The sequence below is a fragment of the Camelus ferus genome, chromosome X (genome assembly GCF_009834535.1).
Source record: "Camelus ferus isolate YT-003-E chromosome X, BCGSAC_Cfer_1.0, whole genome shotgun sequence".
Classification (NCBI taxonomy): Eukaryota; Metazoa; Chordata; class Mammalia; order Artiodactyla; family Camelidae; genus Camelus; species Camelus ferus.
This window is the reverse complement of record NC_045732.1, coordinates 3,375,806-3,394,260: the sequence shown is the minus strand read 5'-3', so window position 1 is coordinate 3,394,260 and position 18,455 is coordinate 3,375,806. Positions and strand designations below refer to the sequence as shown.

Here is an 18,455-nt window from a genome sequence, read left to right as displayed (position 1 = left end):
GACAGCAGCATGCAAAGCAATGAAGCTAGAACACTCCCTTACACCATACACCAAAATAAACTCAAAATGTATCAAATACTTAAAAATAAGACAAGATACAATAAACCTCCTGGAAGAAAACATAGGCAAAACATTATCTGACATTCATATGAAAAATATTCTCTTAGAACAGTCTACTCAAGCAATAGAAATAGAAGCAAGAATAAACAAATGGGGCCTAATGAATCTTACAAGCTTCTACACAGCAAAGGAAACCATAAGTAAAACAAAAAGACAACTTATGGAATGGGAGAAAATTTTTGTAAATGAAACCGACAAAGGCTTGATCTGCAGAATATATAAGCAGCTCATACGACTTAATAAGAAACAACCAAACAACCCAATCCAAACATGGGCAAAAGACCTAAACAAGCAATTCTCCAAGGAAGACATACAAATGATCAATAGCCACATGAAAAAATGCTCAATATCACTAATTATCAGAGAAATGCAAATCAAAACTACAATGAGGTAACACCTCCCACCGGTCAGAATGGCCATCATTCAAAAATCTATAAATGACAAATGGTGGAAAGGCTGTGGAGAAAGGCAAACCCTCCTACACTGCTGGTGGGAATGCAGTTTGGGGCAGCCACTATGGAAAACAGTATGGAAATTCCTCAAAAGACTAGGAATAGACTTACCATATGATCCAGAAGTCCATCTCCTGGGCTTATATCCAGAAGGAACCCTACTTCAGGATTACACCTGCACCCCAATGTTCATAGCAGCACTATTTACAATAGCCAAGACATTGAAACAGCCTAAATGTCCATCAACAGATGACTGGATAAAGAAGAAGTGGTATATTTATACAATGGAATACTATTCAGCCATAAAAACCGACAACATAACGCCATTTGCAGCAACATGGATGTTACTGGTTAATGTCATTCTAAGTAAGCCAGAAATAGAAGGAAAAATACCATATGAGATCGCTCATATGTGGAATCTAAATTAAAAAGTAAACAAGCAAACAAACGAAGCATTAATACCAAACAAAAACAGACTCATAGACATAGAATACAAACTTGTATTTGCCACGGAGTTTGGGGGTGGGAAGGGACAGACTGAGATTTCAAAATGTAGATTAGATAAACAAGCTTATACTGTATAGCACAGGGAAATATATATACGATCTCATGGTAGCTCACAGAGAAAAAAATGTGACAATGAATATATATGTTCATGTGTAACTGAAAAATTGTGCTCTACAGTGAATTTGACACAACATTGTAAAATTGTAAAGTTATTATAAATCAATAAAAAATGTTAAAAAAAATAATCTTGCATAAGAGTGGTACATTTTCACAGCTGATGTCCTGATAATTTATTATTAGCTAAAGTCCATAGTTGGCATTAGTGTTCACTGTTTGTTTTGCAAGGTTTCTCTAGGTTTTGAGAAATGCGTAATGGCCTGTATACAGCATTAGAGTTTCATACAGAATAGTTTCACCACTCTAAATCTCCTCTATCCTTCACCTATTTTTCCTCTCCTCTGTACACTCCCTATGGAAACCATTGATGTTTTTGCTTTCGTTATAGTTTTACCTTTTTAAGAATGTCATATACTTGGAATCATGCAGTATGTACCCTTTTCAAACTGACTTCTTTCACTTGTTAATATGCATTTATTGCTCCTTTGTGTCTTTTTATGGCTTGATAGCTCATTGTTTTTAATTCCCAAATAATATTGTATTGTAAAGATGTACTGCATTTATTTATCCATTCACCTAGTGAAAGGCATCTTGGTTACTTTAAGGTATTGGCATATGTGAACAAAGCTGCTATAAAAATTCTTGTGTAGCTTTTTGTATGGACATAAGTTTTGTCTTCAATATACTTAACTTTGTGCGAGACTGCTGACTGTAAACTGGTTTTCAAAGTGGCTGCATTAGAGTCCTCTAGAGGAACATATTTTGTATTTAAAGTAATTGGCTGGCTCATGCAGTTGTGGGGTATGGCAGATCTGAATACTGTAGAACACACAAGCAGGCCGGAGACCCAGGGAAGGGTTGACGTTGCAGCTAGAGATGAAAGCATTCAGGAGGTAGAATTCCCTCTTCTTTGAGGTCTCTCAGCCTTGTCTGGAGCCTTCAACTATTTGGATGAAGCCCACTCGCATGATGGAAGATAACAAACTTTACTCAAGATCAACTAATTTAAAAAGTACTGTCTAAAATGTATCTTCACAGCGACATTTAGACTGGTACTTGTCCAAATATCTGAGTACCTTGGCCTAGCCAAGCTGACATACAAAATTAGCCTTTATTATTTTTTCCATGATAAAATCTACCTAACTTTTCCCCTGGCTTTATTGAGGTAAAATTGACAAAGAAAATTGTATATATTTAAAGCACACAACATGATGTTTTAGTATTTGCATAGATTGTGAAATGATTGCCACAATCAACTTAAGTAACATATCTATCTCCTCACATAGTTGCCTCTTTGTGTGTGTGGTGAGAACACTTAAAGTCAACTTTCAGTAAATTTCAAGTATACTATAGTCAACATGCTATACATTAGATCTCCAGAACTTATTCATCCTTTATAACTGAATACTTGTACCCTCTGTGCTACATCTCTCTATTTCCCTTACTTCACAAGCCTCTGACAACCACCATTTTATTCTCTGCTTTTATGAGTTGATCTCTTTTAGATTCCACTTATAAATGGATCGTGCAGTAGTTGTCTTTCTGCATCTGACTTATTTCACCTAGCTTAAAAATTACATGTCATATACATCTCCTTAAACCCTACTTAATCTCCAAAGACACTAACAAGGTCATGTTTTGACATAACGTGATACAACTATTCTGCATAGAACTGAAAATGTACTATTTCCCTAGAAGAGAATGCAAAGTCCATGGAAGATATTTACCCCTGGATTTTTTTTTTAATTTGAATAGTATGATGAAAAATTAACAATACTTAAATACTATCTTGTAAAGTCAATAATTATATGATACATGGAAAGTGATGATAAAGGGAAGAAAAATAGATATTTGCTTAATTACACAAAAGCGTGTTTATTAAAAAAAGAAAAATCCTCATGGCAATTATGGTTGTCATTTCTGTAACAGGTCACATGATGGTAGTTGGTGTTTATAACTACCTTCTTCATTCCCTTTGCCTTCAGCAAGCACCACAGCTGATTTTGTTCATAACCTGGTGAAGGGACCTTTGAAGTTAAGACGTTTAATCCAACAGAGTACAAGGTTGGAGAACAGCAAACAAAAACTGTGCTAGTAGATTACTATGGGTAGTAGTAAGTGTTGGCCACTTCCTTTCTACTCTTTGATTACTGGGCCCATTAATTCTGGCTATGGGAGGAATAGCACCATATACTGGAGACTGACACAGAGCATATACAGACCCCTGGAAACCTTGGGTTGTTTATTTGTTTGTTTTTTCTTATTAAGTCATATAAGCTGTTTATATATTCTGGAAACCAAGCCCTTTCAGTTTCATTTTTTGCAAGTATTTTTTTCCCATTCTGTTTCCTGATTTTTTGTTTTGCTTATGGTTTCTTTTGCTGTGCAAAAGCTTGTAAGTTTATTTAGGTCTCATAGGTTGATTTTTGCTTTTATTTCTATAGCTTAAGTAGACTGCCCTAGGAAAACATAGCTGAGATGTATGTGAGTCCTAGCCTTACAATGTCTTGCCACATGGCTTGCACTGTAACTGAGTCTCCAAAAGGTAATTTCACTATTTTATCAAGCCAAATGTTTCAGGATATTGGGAGTACTAGTCAGTTTCAGGTTCCATAAAAAAATTCCATAGCTTGGGTGGCTTAAGCAACAGAAATTTATTTTTTCTAAGTCTGGAGGCTGTAAATCTGAGATCAAGGTGGCAGCATGGTCAAGTTCTGCTGAGGACTCTTTCTGGCTTATAGACAGTTGCTTTTTCACTGCACTTCTCACATGGCAGATCTCTCTCTCTCTCACACACACACACACCCCACACTCCTTATAAGGCCACACTCCTATTGGATTACTGCCCTACACTTATGGCCTCATTAACCTTAATCCCCTCGTAAAGATCCTATTTCCAGATACAGCTACACTGGGCATGACAGATTCAGCACAGGTACTTTGACAAGAACACAATTCAGTCCATTACAGTTGAGAATATGGTAAGGCCAGTGATTTCAAAAAGCATGGCCATTGCTTCATTTTATTTGCTGTAAAATGTTTCTTCATCAGAAGCAATCCTATGTCAGATAACATGATATCAAATAAAGCACATTGTAAGTCCATGGATAGTGTTTTTGGCAGATAAATTTGTGCATTGAAGGCAAATACATCAAGATTGAAGTTCTATATTATTAGTACAACATAGTACTGCATATATATATATATATATATATATATATATATATATATATATATATATATATATATACTTTTAAGATAATTATTCGTTACAGGTTATTACAAGATATTGAAAATGGTTCCCTGTGCTATTGATCCCTCCCCCATCTTTCCCCCGGTAACCATAAGTTTGTTTTCTATGTCTGTGAGTCTATTTGTTTTGTAAATAAGTACATTGATATCATTTATTAGATTTCACATACAAGTGATATCATATGCTACTTATCTTTCTCTGTCTGATTTATTTCACTTAGTATGATAATCTCTAGCTTTATCCATGAAAATGACATTATTTCATTTTTTAATGGAGGAGATAGACAGATAGATAGATAGACCACAACTTTTTTTATCCAGTCTTCTGTCAATGGACATTTAGTTTTCTTCCATGTCTTGACTATTGAAAACAGTGCTGCTATGAACATTAGGGTGCATGTAACTTTTTAAATAAGACTTCTGTATTTTCTCAGATATATGCTCAGGAGTGTGATTGCTGAATCATATGATAACCCTATTTTTAGTTAATTTTTATTGAATTACAGTTAGTTTACCATGTTGTGTCAATTTCTGGTATACAGCAAAATTTTTCAGTCATACATGAGTATACATATATTTATTTTCATCTTCATTTCACCATGAGCTACTACAAAATCTTGAATATATTTCCCTGTGGTATACAGTATGAACTTGTTTATCTATTCTATATATACATGTCAGTATCTATAAATCTCTAACTCCCAGTCTGTCCCTTCCCACCCGACTCCTCTCTGACAAAGTTTGTATTCTATATCTGTGAGTCTGTTTCTGTTTTATATTTAAGTTCATTTGTCTTCTTTTTTATTTAGATTCCACATATGAGTGATATGATATGGTAATTTTCTTTCTCTTTCTGACTAACTTCACTTAGAATGACATTCTCCAGGGACATCCATGTTGCTGCAAGTGGCATTATGTTGTCATTTTTTATGTATGAATATTATTCCATTGTATAAATATAACACAACTTCTTTGTCCAGTCATCAGCTGATGACATTTCTGTTGTTTCCATGTCTTGGCTATTGTAAATATTGCTGCTATGAACATTGGGGTGCAGGTGGCTTTTTGAATTAAGTTTCCCTTTGGATATATGCCTAGGAGTAGGATTGCTGGATCATATGTTAAGTATTTTAAATCTTTTGAGAAACCTCTAGACTGTTTTCCACAATGGCTTCACCAAACTGTGTTCCCACCAAAAGTGCAGGAGGGTTCCATTTCCTCCACACCCTCTCCAGCATTTATCATTTGTGGACTTTTGAATGATGGCCATACTGGCTGGTGTGAGGTGATACCTCATTGTAATTTTGATTTGCATTTTTTGGATAATTGCTGATATTGAGCATTTTTCATATGCCTAAAGGTCATTCATATGTGTTCATTGGAGAATTGCTTATTTAGGTCTTCTGCCCATTTTTGGATTGGGTTGTTTGTTTGTTTGTTTGTTTCTTATTAAGTCATATAAGCTGTTTGTATATTCTGGAAATCAAGCCCTTGTCAGTTTCATTTTTTGCAAGTATTTTTCCCATTCTGTTTTTTTAATATTTTTTATTTTTTTTAACATTTTTTATTGATTTATAATCATTTTACAATGTTGTGTCAAATTCCAGTGTTCAGCACAATTTTCCCATTCTGTTTGTTGACTTTTTTGGTTTGCTTATGGTTTCTTTTGCTGTGCAAAAGCTTGTAAGTTTATTTAGGTCTCATAGATTGATTTTTGCTTTTATTTCTATAACTTAAGTAGACTGCCCTAAGAAAACATAGCTGAGATGTATGCGACATAATGTTTTATCCATGTTTTCTTCTAGGAATTTTATTGTGTCTTGCCTTATGTTTAAGGGTTTAATCCATTTTGAGTTTATTTTTGTGTATGGTGTGAGGCAGTATTCTAACTTCATTGATTTCCATGCTGCTGTGCATGCTGCTGTGCAGTTTTCCCAATACCAGTTGCCAAAGAGACTGTCTCTATTCCACTGTATGGTCTTAACTCCTTTGTCACATTTTAATTGATCAAATTTTGCTGGTTCATTTCTGGGCTCTCTATTCTGTTCCATTGATCCATATGTCTGTTTTTGTACCAATACCATTCTGTTTTGATTTCTGTAGCTCTATATTATTGTCTGAAGTCTGGGAGGGTTAGTCCTCCAGGTTCATTCTTTCTTCAGTAATACTTTGGCAATTTTGGCTCTTTTGTGATTCTATATATATTTTACTGTGATTTATTCTTGTTTTGTGAAATATGTCCTGGGTAATTTGATAGGGATTGTGTTAAAGCTGCAGATTGCCTTGGGTAGTATGACAATTTTAACAATATTGTTTCTTCCAATCTAGAAGCATGGGAAATCTTTCCCTTTTTATGTCTTTTCCAATTTCCTTGATGAATGTTTTGTAGTTCTACATGTATAAGTCTTCCACCTCTTTGGTTAGATTTATTCTTAGGTATTTTATTACTTTGGGTGCTATTTTAAAGGGGATTGTTTCTTTATTTTCTTTTCCTGTGTATTTATCGTTAGTGAAAAGAAATGCAAGTGATTTTCGTACATTATTCTTGTATCCTGCTACCTTTCCAAATTCGTTGATTAGTTCTAGTAGTTTTTGTGTGGCACATTTAGGGTTTTCTATATATAGTATCATGTGGTCTGCATACAGTGACAATTTTACCTCTTCTTTTCCAATTTGGATCCCTTTTATTCTTTTTCTTGCCTGATTGCTGTGGCTAGTACATCCAAGACTATGTTGAATAGAAATGGTGAGAGTGGACAGCCTTTCTTGTCCCAGATTTTAGTGGGGAGGTTTTCATTTTTTCACCACTGAGTACTATGCTGGCCATAGGGTTGCCATAAATTTTATTATGTTGAGATATCTTCCCTCTATACTCATTTTGTAAGGGTTTTTTTTATCATTAATGGGTATTGAATTTTTTCAAATGCTTTTTCTGCATATATTGAAATGATCATTTGGTCTGTATTGCTTGTGTAGAAAAATCACCTGAAAGCTTTATTGGGGTTCCTTTGTAACTAACTCTTTGCTTTTGTCTTGCTATTTTTAGAATCATTTCTTTATCCTTAATCCTGGCCCTCCAAATAATATGTCTTGATTTGGATCTGTTTTGTTTCTTCTTGTTTGGTACCCTCTGTGCTTCCTGTACTTGGATATCTGATTCCTTCTTTAGGTTTGAGGTGTTTTCAGCCATGATTTCTCCAATTATCTTTTCAATTCTGTTTGCTCTTTCTTCTCTTTCTGGTATGCCTATTATGCACAGCCTGGAAAGCTTTATATTATCCCATAGGTCCCTTATATTGTTTTCCTGGGTTTTTGTTTTCCTCTCAGCTGTTCTCATTGGGTGATTTTTGTTTTTCTGTCTTCTAAGTCACTTATTTATTCCTCTGCGTTTTCTAGCCTACTTTTTATAGCTTATAAGTCAGCTCTCACCTCAGTAAATATGTTTTCCAATTTTAAGTGGCTCCTCTTTATAGTTTCAATTTTCTTTTTGATATATTATCTGTCTCTATTCACAATCTCTTTTAATTCCTTCAGTACTTTGATCACTCCTATGTTGAAATCATGATCTAGTAGACTATCAATGTCTATTTCATTGATTATTCTTTCAGGTGATTTCTCTTTTTCTTTAATTGGGAGTGGTTCCTCTGCTTCCTCATTTTATTTATATCTCTTTGGCACCATGTATAATGGTGTATCAATTATCTACTGTGGTCCTGAATAGGTTTGTTTGTTTTTTTGTTTATATAAAGTGGATGTAGAAATAATAGTAAAAAAAGAAATTTAAAAGAAGAAAAGTATTTGAAAATAGAGTGTAATCAATAACAACAGAACAAAACAGAAATAAAAATCGAGTTGAGACAAATTTTTAAAAACTTTAAAGACAAAAATTGGTTTGAAAACTGTATAATCAATAACAGAGGAACTAAGCAAAGGGAAATAAAAATCAAATTTAGTGAAATATTTAAAAGAATTGAATATAAGTAAAAATATTTGAAAACAGTATTATCAATAACAGAACAAAACAAAGATAAATAAAAATGAAATTGAGGCAAATTTAAAAAATAATAAAAATATTTTAAAAGAAAAATTTAAAGGTATTAAAAAATAGAAACACAAAATTGTTTAAAACAAATTATAAATAAAAGGGAAAAAGGAAAAAGAAAAGAAAAAGTGGATGTCTTCCCTTGGAGACTGTGTGCTCTTAATGATTTTGTCTAGATATCCTTCTTAAGTATGAGTGATTGCCAAGTCTTCCTTCCATGCCTTTGCCTGTTTTACCTTTTGTTGGTGTTGTGGCCAGTGTTCTGATATCCAGAGTCTGCCCTGCCTATTGAATTTTGCCTCCTTTTTGTTCTGTGGTTATCCCTACTCTGCCCTTGCCCTGCTGGGTGAATTCCACTTGCTGGTTCCAGAGACCCTTAGGTCATGCCCCTGATCTCTGCTGCTCCTAGTGTCAGTCAGGTGGGCGGGTCACATATCCCAATTCCAGAGTCCATAGCCCTGCTCCTGCTAGGTACTTGGGCAGGTTGCTCTCCAATTCAGTGTCCCTCCCCACACTGCATCAAGTCTGTGCTGCATTGGTGGCCTTGGAAATAATGGCTGCTCCAGCCCTTGCCCTTGCTCTATGCCAGATGTCTGCTCCTTGTTCATTTGGTTTAGAGGCATGAATTCACAGAGGCACTTGGACAGAGCACTCCTATCTGCCTGGGGCTGTAAACAAATCTAGGTCATGCCTATGAGGTTGTGGAGCCACTAGGTATGGATTCAGGTTTCAATCCTGCCTCCACCTGGAAGCTGTGCACCTGAAAATATGGAGGCTGTGGCTGAGCCCCGCCTTTCTTCTCCTGAGAACATGCCAGTAATAGTGCAATGGGTCTGTGGAGACAAAGGCTATGGCCCCCTCCCCTAAGGGCACATGAGTAGTGTTATTTTTTTTCATATTTCATGGGGGACCCAGGCTGTTCTTATCTATATACCCTCACAGCAACAGCACACAGCACACTGCAGCCCCTTGAGGTTGCCTCTGTTCAGTTGGCCTGTGTCTTCTGCCTGGCTTGGGCAGCTTGTCCTGTCCCACCCCTGCTGGTTCACATCTGGGGATCAGGGTCATGGGGACCCTTTGTGCCATTTGTCTTAGTTCTGTCAGTCAAGGGCTATTCTTTACAGATCTGAGCCTCATAGTTTTCTCATCCGTCCCACTGACCTCTCAGTTGGAGAGTGGGAGATCCAGCAAATGAGTGCTATTTCTCCTTTGCTGTTTCCTCCCCACAGGACTGGTGTCACACTCTTTTCTTTTTACCTCCTTCTTTTTTTTCCTTTTCTCCTACCAGATTGGTCATGTATTTTGTATTTTGAACAAAGCAGTATTCTGTCAAACTTCAGCAGGTGTTCTGAGTGGATGGGTGGATCTGTGTATATTAGTCTTGCTGTATTCATGGGAGAGGGTGAGCTAAGAGCTTCCTTCTACTCTGCTAGCTTGGCCCTTCCCCTTCTGGTTATCTCTTTATTATAATTTGTATCTGTGCTTTTATATTTTAATTTTGTTCACATTTTCCCTAAGTTTTATTTCTCCATGTTCTCCTTTAACTCATTGCACAGTTGTTTTAAAGTCTTTAAGTAACACAGGTCTGTATTTCTTTAGTGTCCTTTAGGATTCTTTTGGGTATCTGAAGATTTATTGTGTTCCTTTAAGTTGTCTACATTGCTCAGTTACTTTGGCATGCATTGTGATCTTTCTTTTTAAATTAGGTATTTGAACTAACAGCCATCTCTCCTAGACTTCTTAGCCTGGCTTTGTGTAGAAGAAGTCCTTTATTAATAGGACTGGCCTAAACAGAATCACCTCTCAAAACTTTTCTGTGGATGGGTCTTTTGTGGCCTGCACATTTTAAAAAAATTCAGCTCCTCTGTATGAGTACTTTTTAATGTCTTAATTTCCCCAAATGTCTCATCTTTGTTTTTCTCAAGCCCTTAGTTGTTTTATTTTATTTTTTCTGCCTGAAATATCTTGTATTAAGGAACACACAGGTTTTCAGTAACCCTGAAACTCTCTCATGTGCAGCTCTGACCATGGCTTTTTGGAAGCTTCCAAACTGATATCCAAACTTTGCCTCTATTTCCATCAGTTCTCCCCATCAGGCAAGAGAAAAACCAGTCCTTCAGGCTTCCTCTCTACTAGTTAGAACTCTACAAGCAAATTCCACTCTTTTCCTTTCCATACCAAGGGAGGATTTGGTAGTTAGATGGCCTCCTCCTGATCTTTCTGCACTATACCATGAAGGGGGTGGGACAAGGGTAAGCAAAGGTACAATGGAATTTCCTAGAATTTTTAATGTGAATTTTCATTTTTAGGCATTTACTTTGTTACTGTAGATTCTTAATTGATTTTCATGAGTCACACAAATACTTTGTTCTGTTGTTTCCATGAAGGAATGAGGGTGTAGAGCTTCTTTGTTTGCCATCTTTGTGACATCACTCTCCAGTCATATTTCTTTTTCTAATCATGTTTGTATATTTTTATATCTTCATTTTTTAAGGTTGTAGCTCACCTGGAAACCATATTAGGAGTTTCAGTCCAACATGTTAAACTGAAGCAAATGAAATATTCTTTTCAGTTATGGGTCACAATGATGTCAGCGAAGGGACATGATGGGAAGGTATGTTTACTTCTTTTATATCTTCCTCCCTTCTCTCCTCTTGTAAGTATTTATTGGTCTTCTATTGTGAGTCATACATTATAAATATTGAGAAATAAAATTCTTAAGAAAAACAAATGATAGAGTTAAATAATTAAAAGCTACGTGATTTAGTGAGTGCCATACTGTACAAACATATGTTGTAGAATCACAGAGGATGGGCTTATATATATATGGTAGTTAGTGAAATATTCCTGGTAGAGAAGTTGCTATCCCACAATACTTTAATTATTTGGAAGACTTAACCAGTTATAAAAGGGATTAAAGTGTATTCCAGGCAGAGAAGATATCATGATTGACAAGGGTACAGGGTTGTGAGGTTTATCTGAGTATGGCATGTGCTAGGGATCAGAGAATTTAGGTTTTAATAAAGCATAAAGTGATTCGGTAACCCCAACTGTCAATACCCCAGTTTTCCTCCCCTCTCAGAGGTATTTTAGACACACACACATGCAGTTATCTGCTTTTCTTTTATCTATTTTCCCCTCCTGTTAATATCTGCTGAGTGGAAGTTGATATGGATACATGTGAAAGACACTTTATTTATGTTTTATTCAAGCTTGTTGAGATTTTAAATATGAACTCTTTAAATAAAATAAATTGTCTTTGACATTATGAAGAGATAGAACATTTATTTTCAAGTATTTAAATTTTTGTACATACAATTGCAGACAGCAATGTGTTTTAGAGTGTGACAGACACAAATTAAAATCAAGAGCCACTTCCTAAGTGGTTTTTTTTTCTTATCTATTCTTCACTTTACTATTCTGTGAAATTAAGCTATTAATATGCTATTACAGAATTATTTTGTGGATGAAGAATATTTCTTGTAAAATGCCTGACATATAGTAGCCCTTCAATAAGGAAGAACTCTCATGATCCCTTTCTACTTTAAGAAAAATAAAATCTCAGTCACTATGCTTATGTTTAAGAAAATGCATAGCCTGTTTCTTTATATAAGATCCTTGGAAATCTCTCAGAATAGTTTATGTAAAGCTGCAAGCTAAGGATGTTTGGCTCTGAAATGTAGGTTTATAATCAGAGTATTACACCAAAACTGAAGCAAGATTAGTAACAAATATGTTCATTCTGAGTTCACTTGGAGAAGATGCTCTCTTGTAACTTGGAGAAATTTTTAACATAGGTAATGATTGTTAAAACTTTTCTTGAAATAAAGAACCTGAAATAAGACAAAGGGGAGAACAAAGTTGCTCTCCTCTCACCTTGAATTATGATATCTGACTCAAAACTGGTAGTCATAAGAACTTTACCAGATTTCTCACTAATAGTTCATATTTGAAGAGCAGGCAGATTATGTGGTTAGTATTTGAAACGTTTAGAAAGAGATGTGGTCATTTTCTCAACCATATTTTTAATGGCAATGTAGCTGCTTTATTGTAAGAGGTTTATTGAGTTATAATTTACATACCATGTAAACTGTCCATTTAAAATATACAATTCAATGATTTTAATATATTATCAGAATAGTGCAACCGTCACCATATTCAATTTTGAACATTTTCATCACCACAAAAACAGGCCATACCCATTAGTTGTCACTGTCTCCAATCTCCTTACCAACGTCCCAGGATTAAGTAATAACTAATCTACCTCCTGTCCCTTTGAAATTGTTTATTCTGGGCATTTCAAGTAAATGGAATAATACATTGTATGATGCTTTGTTACTGGCTTCTTTCACTTAACATACCATTTTCAAGTTTTATCCATGTTGTAGCAATGTATCAGTATTTTATTCCTTCTTACAGCTGAAAATATTCTATCATATTGATACATTTTATTTATCCATTCATCATTTGATTGCTATATGGCTACTATTAATAGTGATGCTATGAAAATTCCTGTATACATTTTTGTCTTAACCAGAGTTTTCTGAGAGAATACGTATATTTTCTTTATTTTATTCATCTCAGGAACCTGTGAAATTTGTGGACCTGCTTGGTGACCATGGGAAGCCTATCAAGCCTCTGTGGGAACTGATCAAATGGTGTCTGGGCCTGTCAGTACACACCATCCCTTCCATTGGTATATAAATAATTTTTTATTTGGAGACCAGTTTAATGACTTTGGGGTAGGGAAGAGCATCCTGCCAAAAGTATACTAATAAGAACCACTTGTGGAGTTTTGAAGAAAGCTGACATATGTAAATAAATGAATCAGTACCAAGTATATACTGATCTCTCACTATTCATCAAGCACTCTCCTGTGCACTTTATCATACCAATTTGCAATGTGTCTATTATGATGACCATTTTATAGATTTACAAACATTAGTTCAGAAATGTTAGATGGTTACCAACTTAAGGAATGCACTTCAAATGCTTCTTATAAACTGAAATACTTATGATGCTTTCTCTGTGTCATGTATTGTATTTCAATAGCTAAACATAAATTTTGGAAAATATATTTGACTTTATGGATAGGCCCATTCAGAAAAATTTGGTAAGTTAGCCTATCAAAATGTTAAATATTGTTTATGAGAGTTAGTTAAGTTGAAGCATCTAAGCAGAAAATTAGTGTGGCTATGGACACTTGTTGCAGAGTTGGTAATTAGTGTTATTTTAACTAAATGCTCATTGAGTACCTGGATGCCAAATGTTAGATTTTTGGTATGTGTTATCCCCTTATACACTCAGGAGAGCCTGATAGTATGAATATTGTTAACTTTTCTTAGTGAGAAACTGAAGCTAAAAGAGATTAGTTAACTTATTCTAGACTGGAGTCTAATTCTAAATTTTCTGGATCCTAGCTTGCTTAACCTCCATTCAAATGGTTATATTGTAAGTGATTCATTTTTTTCATCTATGAAATAGAACTAGTAAAAGTATGTACTACTTATGTGATTGAATGTATTAAATAGTATATATTTTCTTGCATTGTTTGCCAGTTAAATGAGGTTATGCATCTAAAACATGTAAGATAAAACCTAACCATGCATGTACTGGGAATTTCTAATTTATTTTTGAAGATGGAAATGGAGACCTTGGAACATCATAAAGTTTCAATAAGTAGAAGCTCTTTTCATTATTGTTATTTTATCACATGGCTCTATGAAGGAGGTCTCTATCAGAAATTACTCTATTGTTGAAGAAAGACACTGTGCTTTCAATGATCATGGTGCTTTCAGTGACTATAGTGTAAATGGAGTGGGCAAGTTCTGAGTGTAAAATCAGAGTGGGGAAAAGTGTTTTTAAGATTAGCTCCTGTTTGCCCATAAAGAGGCCTCAGCAGAGACATCAGAAGAACTCTGCCATGGGCCTCAGATAAAGAGATATAGGAGTGAAGGTGCTTTGGCTAGAAATGCAAATATACACAAGAGCATAATAGGCCAGAGAGGCCTGAGTCCTTGACTGCAATACCCTATGGAGATTATAGTGTAGTTTCAATGCACAATGTCTGGTTTGGAGAGGGCAGCTTTCCTCCTTGAGTCTTCACAAGGAAAAATCTTTATAATTGCCCTTTGCCACTCCCAGAAAATCACTCATGGGGATTGTGGCCAGGAGTCAGACACTTAAGATTAAAAAGTTTCAAGCTATAGTAAACATTTTATTCATATGGATGTACAATGCAGTATGTTTTAAAATAACCCAAAATTGGAACCACCATAAATGTTTAACAAAATAGGAATAGGTAGTAAATTATGCTTCATATATAGGATAAAATTTTATGCAGTTATTTAAGATCAAGTTTATGAAATTGTTGAAGACATGGATATTTTTAAGTAGGTAAATTTTATTTTTAAATAAATAAATATTGCATACAAAGTATTTAGGATGTGTACATATGTATGCATTTATATTCTTTATTATAAAATAATTAAAAATTGAAGATAAATTAGAATCCTCTAAAATATAATTGTATTATAAGGTTTTGCTAAGAATTATGTACATGAAGATGTTTATTGCAGCATTTAAATTATAGAAATAGTCTATATACTGAACAATCATGGTATAGTTAAAGAAAAAATGGTACATTTTTACAATTAAAATATTATGCAGTCAGAATATAAACATGTCTATGATGGTTTTCAGGATTATGACAAATTTTTACAGTGTAATATTCTTTGGGAGAGGCTAGGAACTCTATTTATAACATTATCAAAAAAAGAGTGAGTTCACATTAAATGATCAGCAATGCTCATGTACTGGCAGCAAGGTTATAATGTTTCTTTTTCATCATGCTTTTACTTTCTCAGTGTTCTAGAATGAGTATCTATTACTTGAATAAGAAAAGATAAGAAATATTAATATTTAAAAATTAAATTTCATACCTTAAAGTCTGTATGTCATCAATCTATAGGACTGGCCTTGTTGGAAGAAAAGCTCAAATATAACAATGAGAAATGCAGAAAATTTAAGACAGTAGAAGAAAGCCTGCATAAAGAACTGACCGAGATGCTAGGTGATGATGGCATCTTCTTATATCCCTCCCATCCCACAGTGGCTCCCAAGCACCATGTTCCTCTGACAAGGCCTTTCAACTTTGCTTACACAGGTACCTAAAGTTACTATGATTTTTATCATGTGTTTTTTGTTTTTTGTCTTTTGTTTTTATGTAGTGTGTCACATTGTTAGACTTGCAGATATTAAAACATTTTTGCTTCTGTGCAGCAAATCCCACTTGATCATGGTGTGTGATCATTTTAATACATTGCTGGATTGGATTTGCTAATATTTTGAGAAGTTTGCATCTATATTCATCAGGAATATTGGCCTGAAAATTTCTTCTTTGTAGTGTCTGGTTTTGATATCAAGTTACTGATGGCCTTATACAATGAATTTGGTAGTGATCTATCTTCTTCAGTTTTTGGGAGCATTATGAGAAGGATAGGTATTAGCTCTTCTTTATGTTTGGCAATAATCCCTTGTGAAATTTTCCGATTCAGGACTTTTGTTTCCTTGGAGTTTTTTTTTTTTTTTTAACTGATTGAATTTCACTACTAATTATTGGTCTGGTAGATAGTCTGTTTCTTCCTGATTGAGACTTGGAAGATTTTATGGTTCTAGAAATTTATCCATTTCTTCTAGATTGTGCAATTTATTGGCATATAACTCCTCATAGTATTCTTTTATGATTTTTGTTTATCTCTTTTTTATTGGATGTAATTTATCTTCCTTCATTTCTTATTTTACTTGGGTTCTAATTTTTTTTTTTTGATGAGTCTGGTTAAAAGCTTACCATTTTTTTTGCCTTTTCGAAAAATGAGGTATTGTGTTTTTTTAAATATTTTTCTATTGTATTTTGGTCTCTGTTTTATTTATTTCTTCTCTGATCTTACTATTTCCTTTCATGTGCTGATTTTGTGCTTTATTAGTTTTTTTTTCTATTTTCTTTAGATGATAGGTTACTTTTTTATTTGAGATTTTAAAAATTTGTTTAGGAAGGCTTGTATCGACATAAACTTAGAACAGCTTTTGATGAATCCCATAATGTTGGAAATTTGTGTTTCCACGTTCATGTCTTGAGATATTATCTGATTTCCTCTTTGATTTCTTTATTGACTCATTGGTTTTCAAGTAGCATATGATTTAGGCTGCATGTGTTTGTGCTTTTCCCATTTTCCTTTTTGTAATTCACTTCTAGTTTCATATTGCTGTGGTTGGAAAAATGCTTGATATAATTTCTATATTCCTAAGTAAGTTGACACATGTTTTGTGGCCTAGCATGAGATTGATCCTGGAAATTGTTCCATGTGCACTTGTAAAGAATGTATATTCTGCTGTTTTAAAATGTAATGTACTACAGATGTTAATCAAACTTGTTTTCTGTCATTTAAGTTCACTGTTACCTTATTGTTTCTGTGGATGACCTGTCCTTTTATGTGAGTGGGGTAATAAAATCTCTACCATTATGGTACTATTGTCAATTTCTCCCCTTATGAATGTTAATATTTGCTATATATCTTTAGGTGCTCCTGTACTGGGTGCATAAATGTTACAGATGTTCTATTCTTTCCTTCTATTGATCTCTTTATTATCATATAATGCCCTTCTCTGTATTTGTGATAAGATTTTAAAGTATACTTTGTCTTATGTATAGCTAGCTCAACTTTTTTTCAATTTTATTTGCATAAAATACTTTATCCAAGCCCACTCTCTCAAGCTGTTTCTGAAATGATTTTTTTAACATTTTTTATTGATTTATAATCATTTTACAAATTTGTGTCAAATTCCAGTGTTCAGCACAATTTTTCAGTTATTCATGGACATATACACACTCATAGTCACATTTTTTTCTCTGTGAGTTATCATAATATTTTGTGTATATTTCCCTGTGCTATACAGTGTAGTCTATTCTACAATTTTGAAATCCCACTCTATCCCTTCCCACACTCCACCCCGCTGGTAACCATAAGTCTGTATTCTCTGTCTGTGAGTCAATATCTGTCCTTTATTTATGCTTTGTTTTTGTTGGTAGGTTTTTGTTTTTGTTTTTTAGATTCCACATATGAGCGATCTCATATGGTATTTTCCTTTCTCTTTCTGGCTTACTTCACTTAGAATGACATTCTCCAGGAGCATCCATGTTGCTGCAAATGGCGTTATGTTGTCGGTTTTTATGGCTGAATAGTATTCCATTGTATAAATATAACACTTCTTCTTTATCCAGTCACCTGTTGATGGACATTTAGGCTGTTTCCATGTTTTGGCTATTGTAAATAGTGCTGCTATGAACACTGGGGTGCAGGTGTCATTCTGAAGTAGATTTCCTTCTGGATACAAGCCCAGCACTGGGATTCCTGGGTCATAAGGTAAGTCTATTCCTAGTCTTTTGAGGAATCTCCACACTGTTTTCCATAGTGGCTGCACCAAACTGCATTCCCACCAGAAGTGTAGGAGGGTTCCCCTTTCTACACAGCCTCTTCAGCATTTGTCATTTGTGGATTTTTGAATGACGGCCATTCTGACTGGTGTGAGGTGATACCTCATTGTAGTTTTGATTTGCATTTCTCTGATAATTAGTGATATTGAGCATTTTTTCATGTGCTTTTTGCTCATTTGTATGTCTTCCTTGGAGAATTGCTTGTTTAGGTCTTCTGCCCATTTTTGGATTGGGTTGTTTATTTTTTTCTTATTGAGTCGTATGAGCTGCTTATACATTCTGGAGATCAAGCCTTTGTCGGGTTCACTTGCAAAAATTTCCTCCAATTCCATAGGTTTCTTGTTTTATTTCTGGTTTCCTTTGATGTGCAGAAGCTTGTAAGTTTCATTAGCTCCCATTTGTTTATTCTTGCTTTAATTTCTTCTAGGAGAAAATTTTTGAGATGTATGTCAGATAATGTTTTGCCTATGTT

At 34.5% G+C, this 18,455-nt stretch overlaps 1 protein-coding gene across 1 annotated transcript in view; it reads left to right on the top strand.

Moving 5' to 3' along the window:
• Positions 1-16,285, top strand: part of FAAH2 (fatty acid amide hydrolase 2) — a 113,621-nt gene extending 97,336 nt beyond the window's left edge. Inside the window, exons 9-11 of the mRNA XM_032475622.1 lie at positions 10,985-11,104; positions 13,075-13,186; positions 15,461-16,285. Of these exons, the coding sequence (XP_032331513.1) occupies positions 10,985-11,104; positions 13,075-13,186; positions 15,461-15,663 (435 nt within the window). The 3' untranslated portion in view covers positions 15,664-16,285. The remainder of the gene's footprint in view (positions 1-10,984; positions 11,105-13,074; positions 13,187-15,460) is intronic.
• Positions 16,286-18,455: the final 2,170 nt, after the last annotated feature.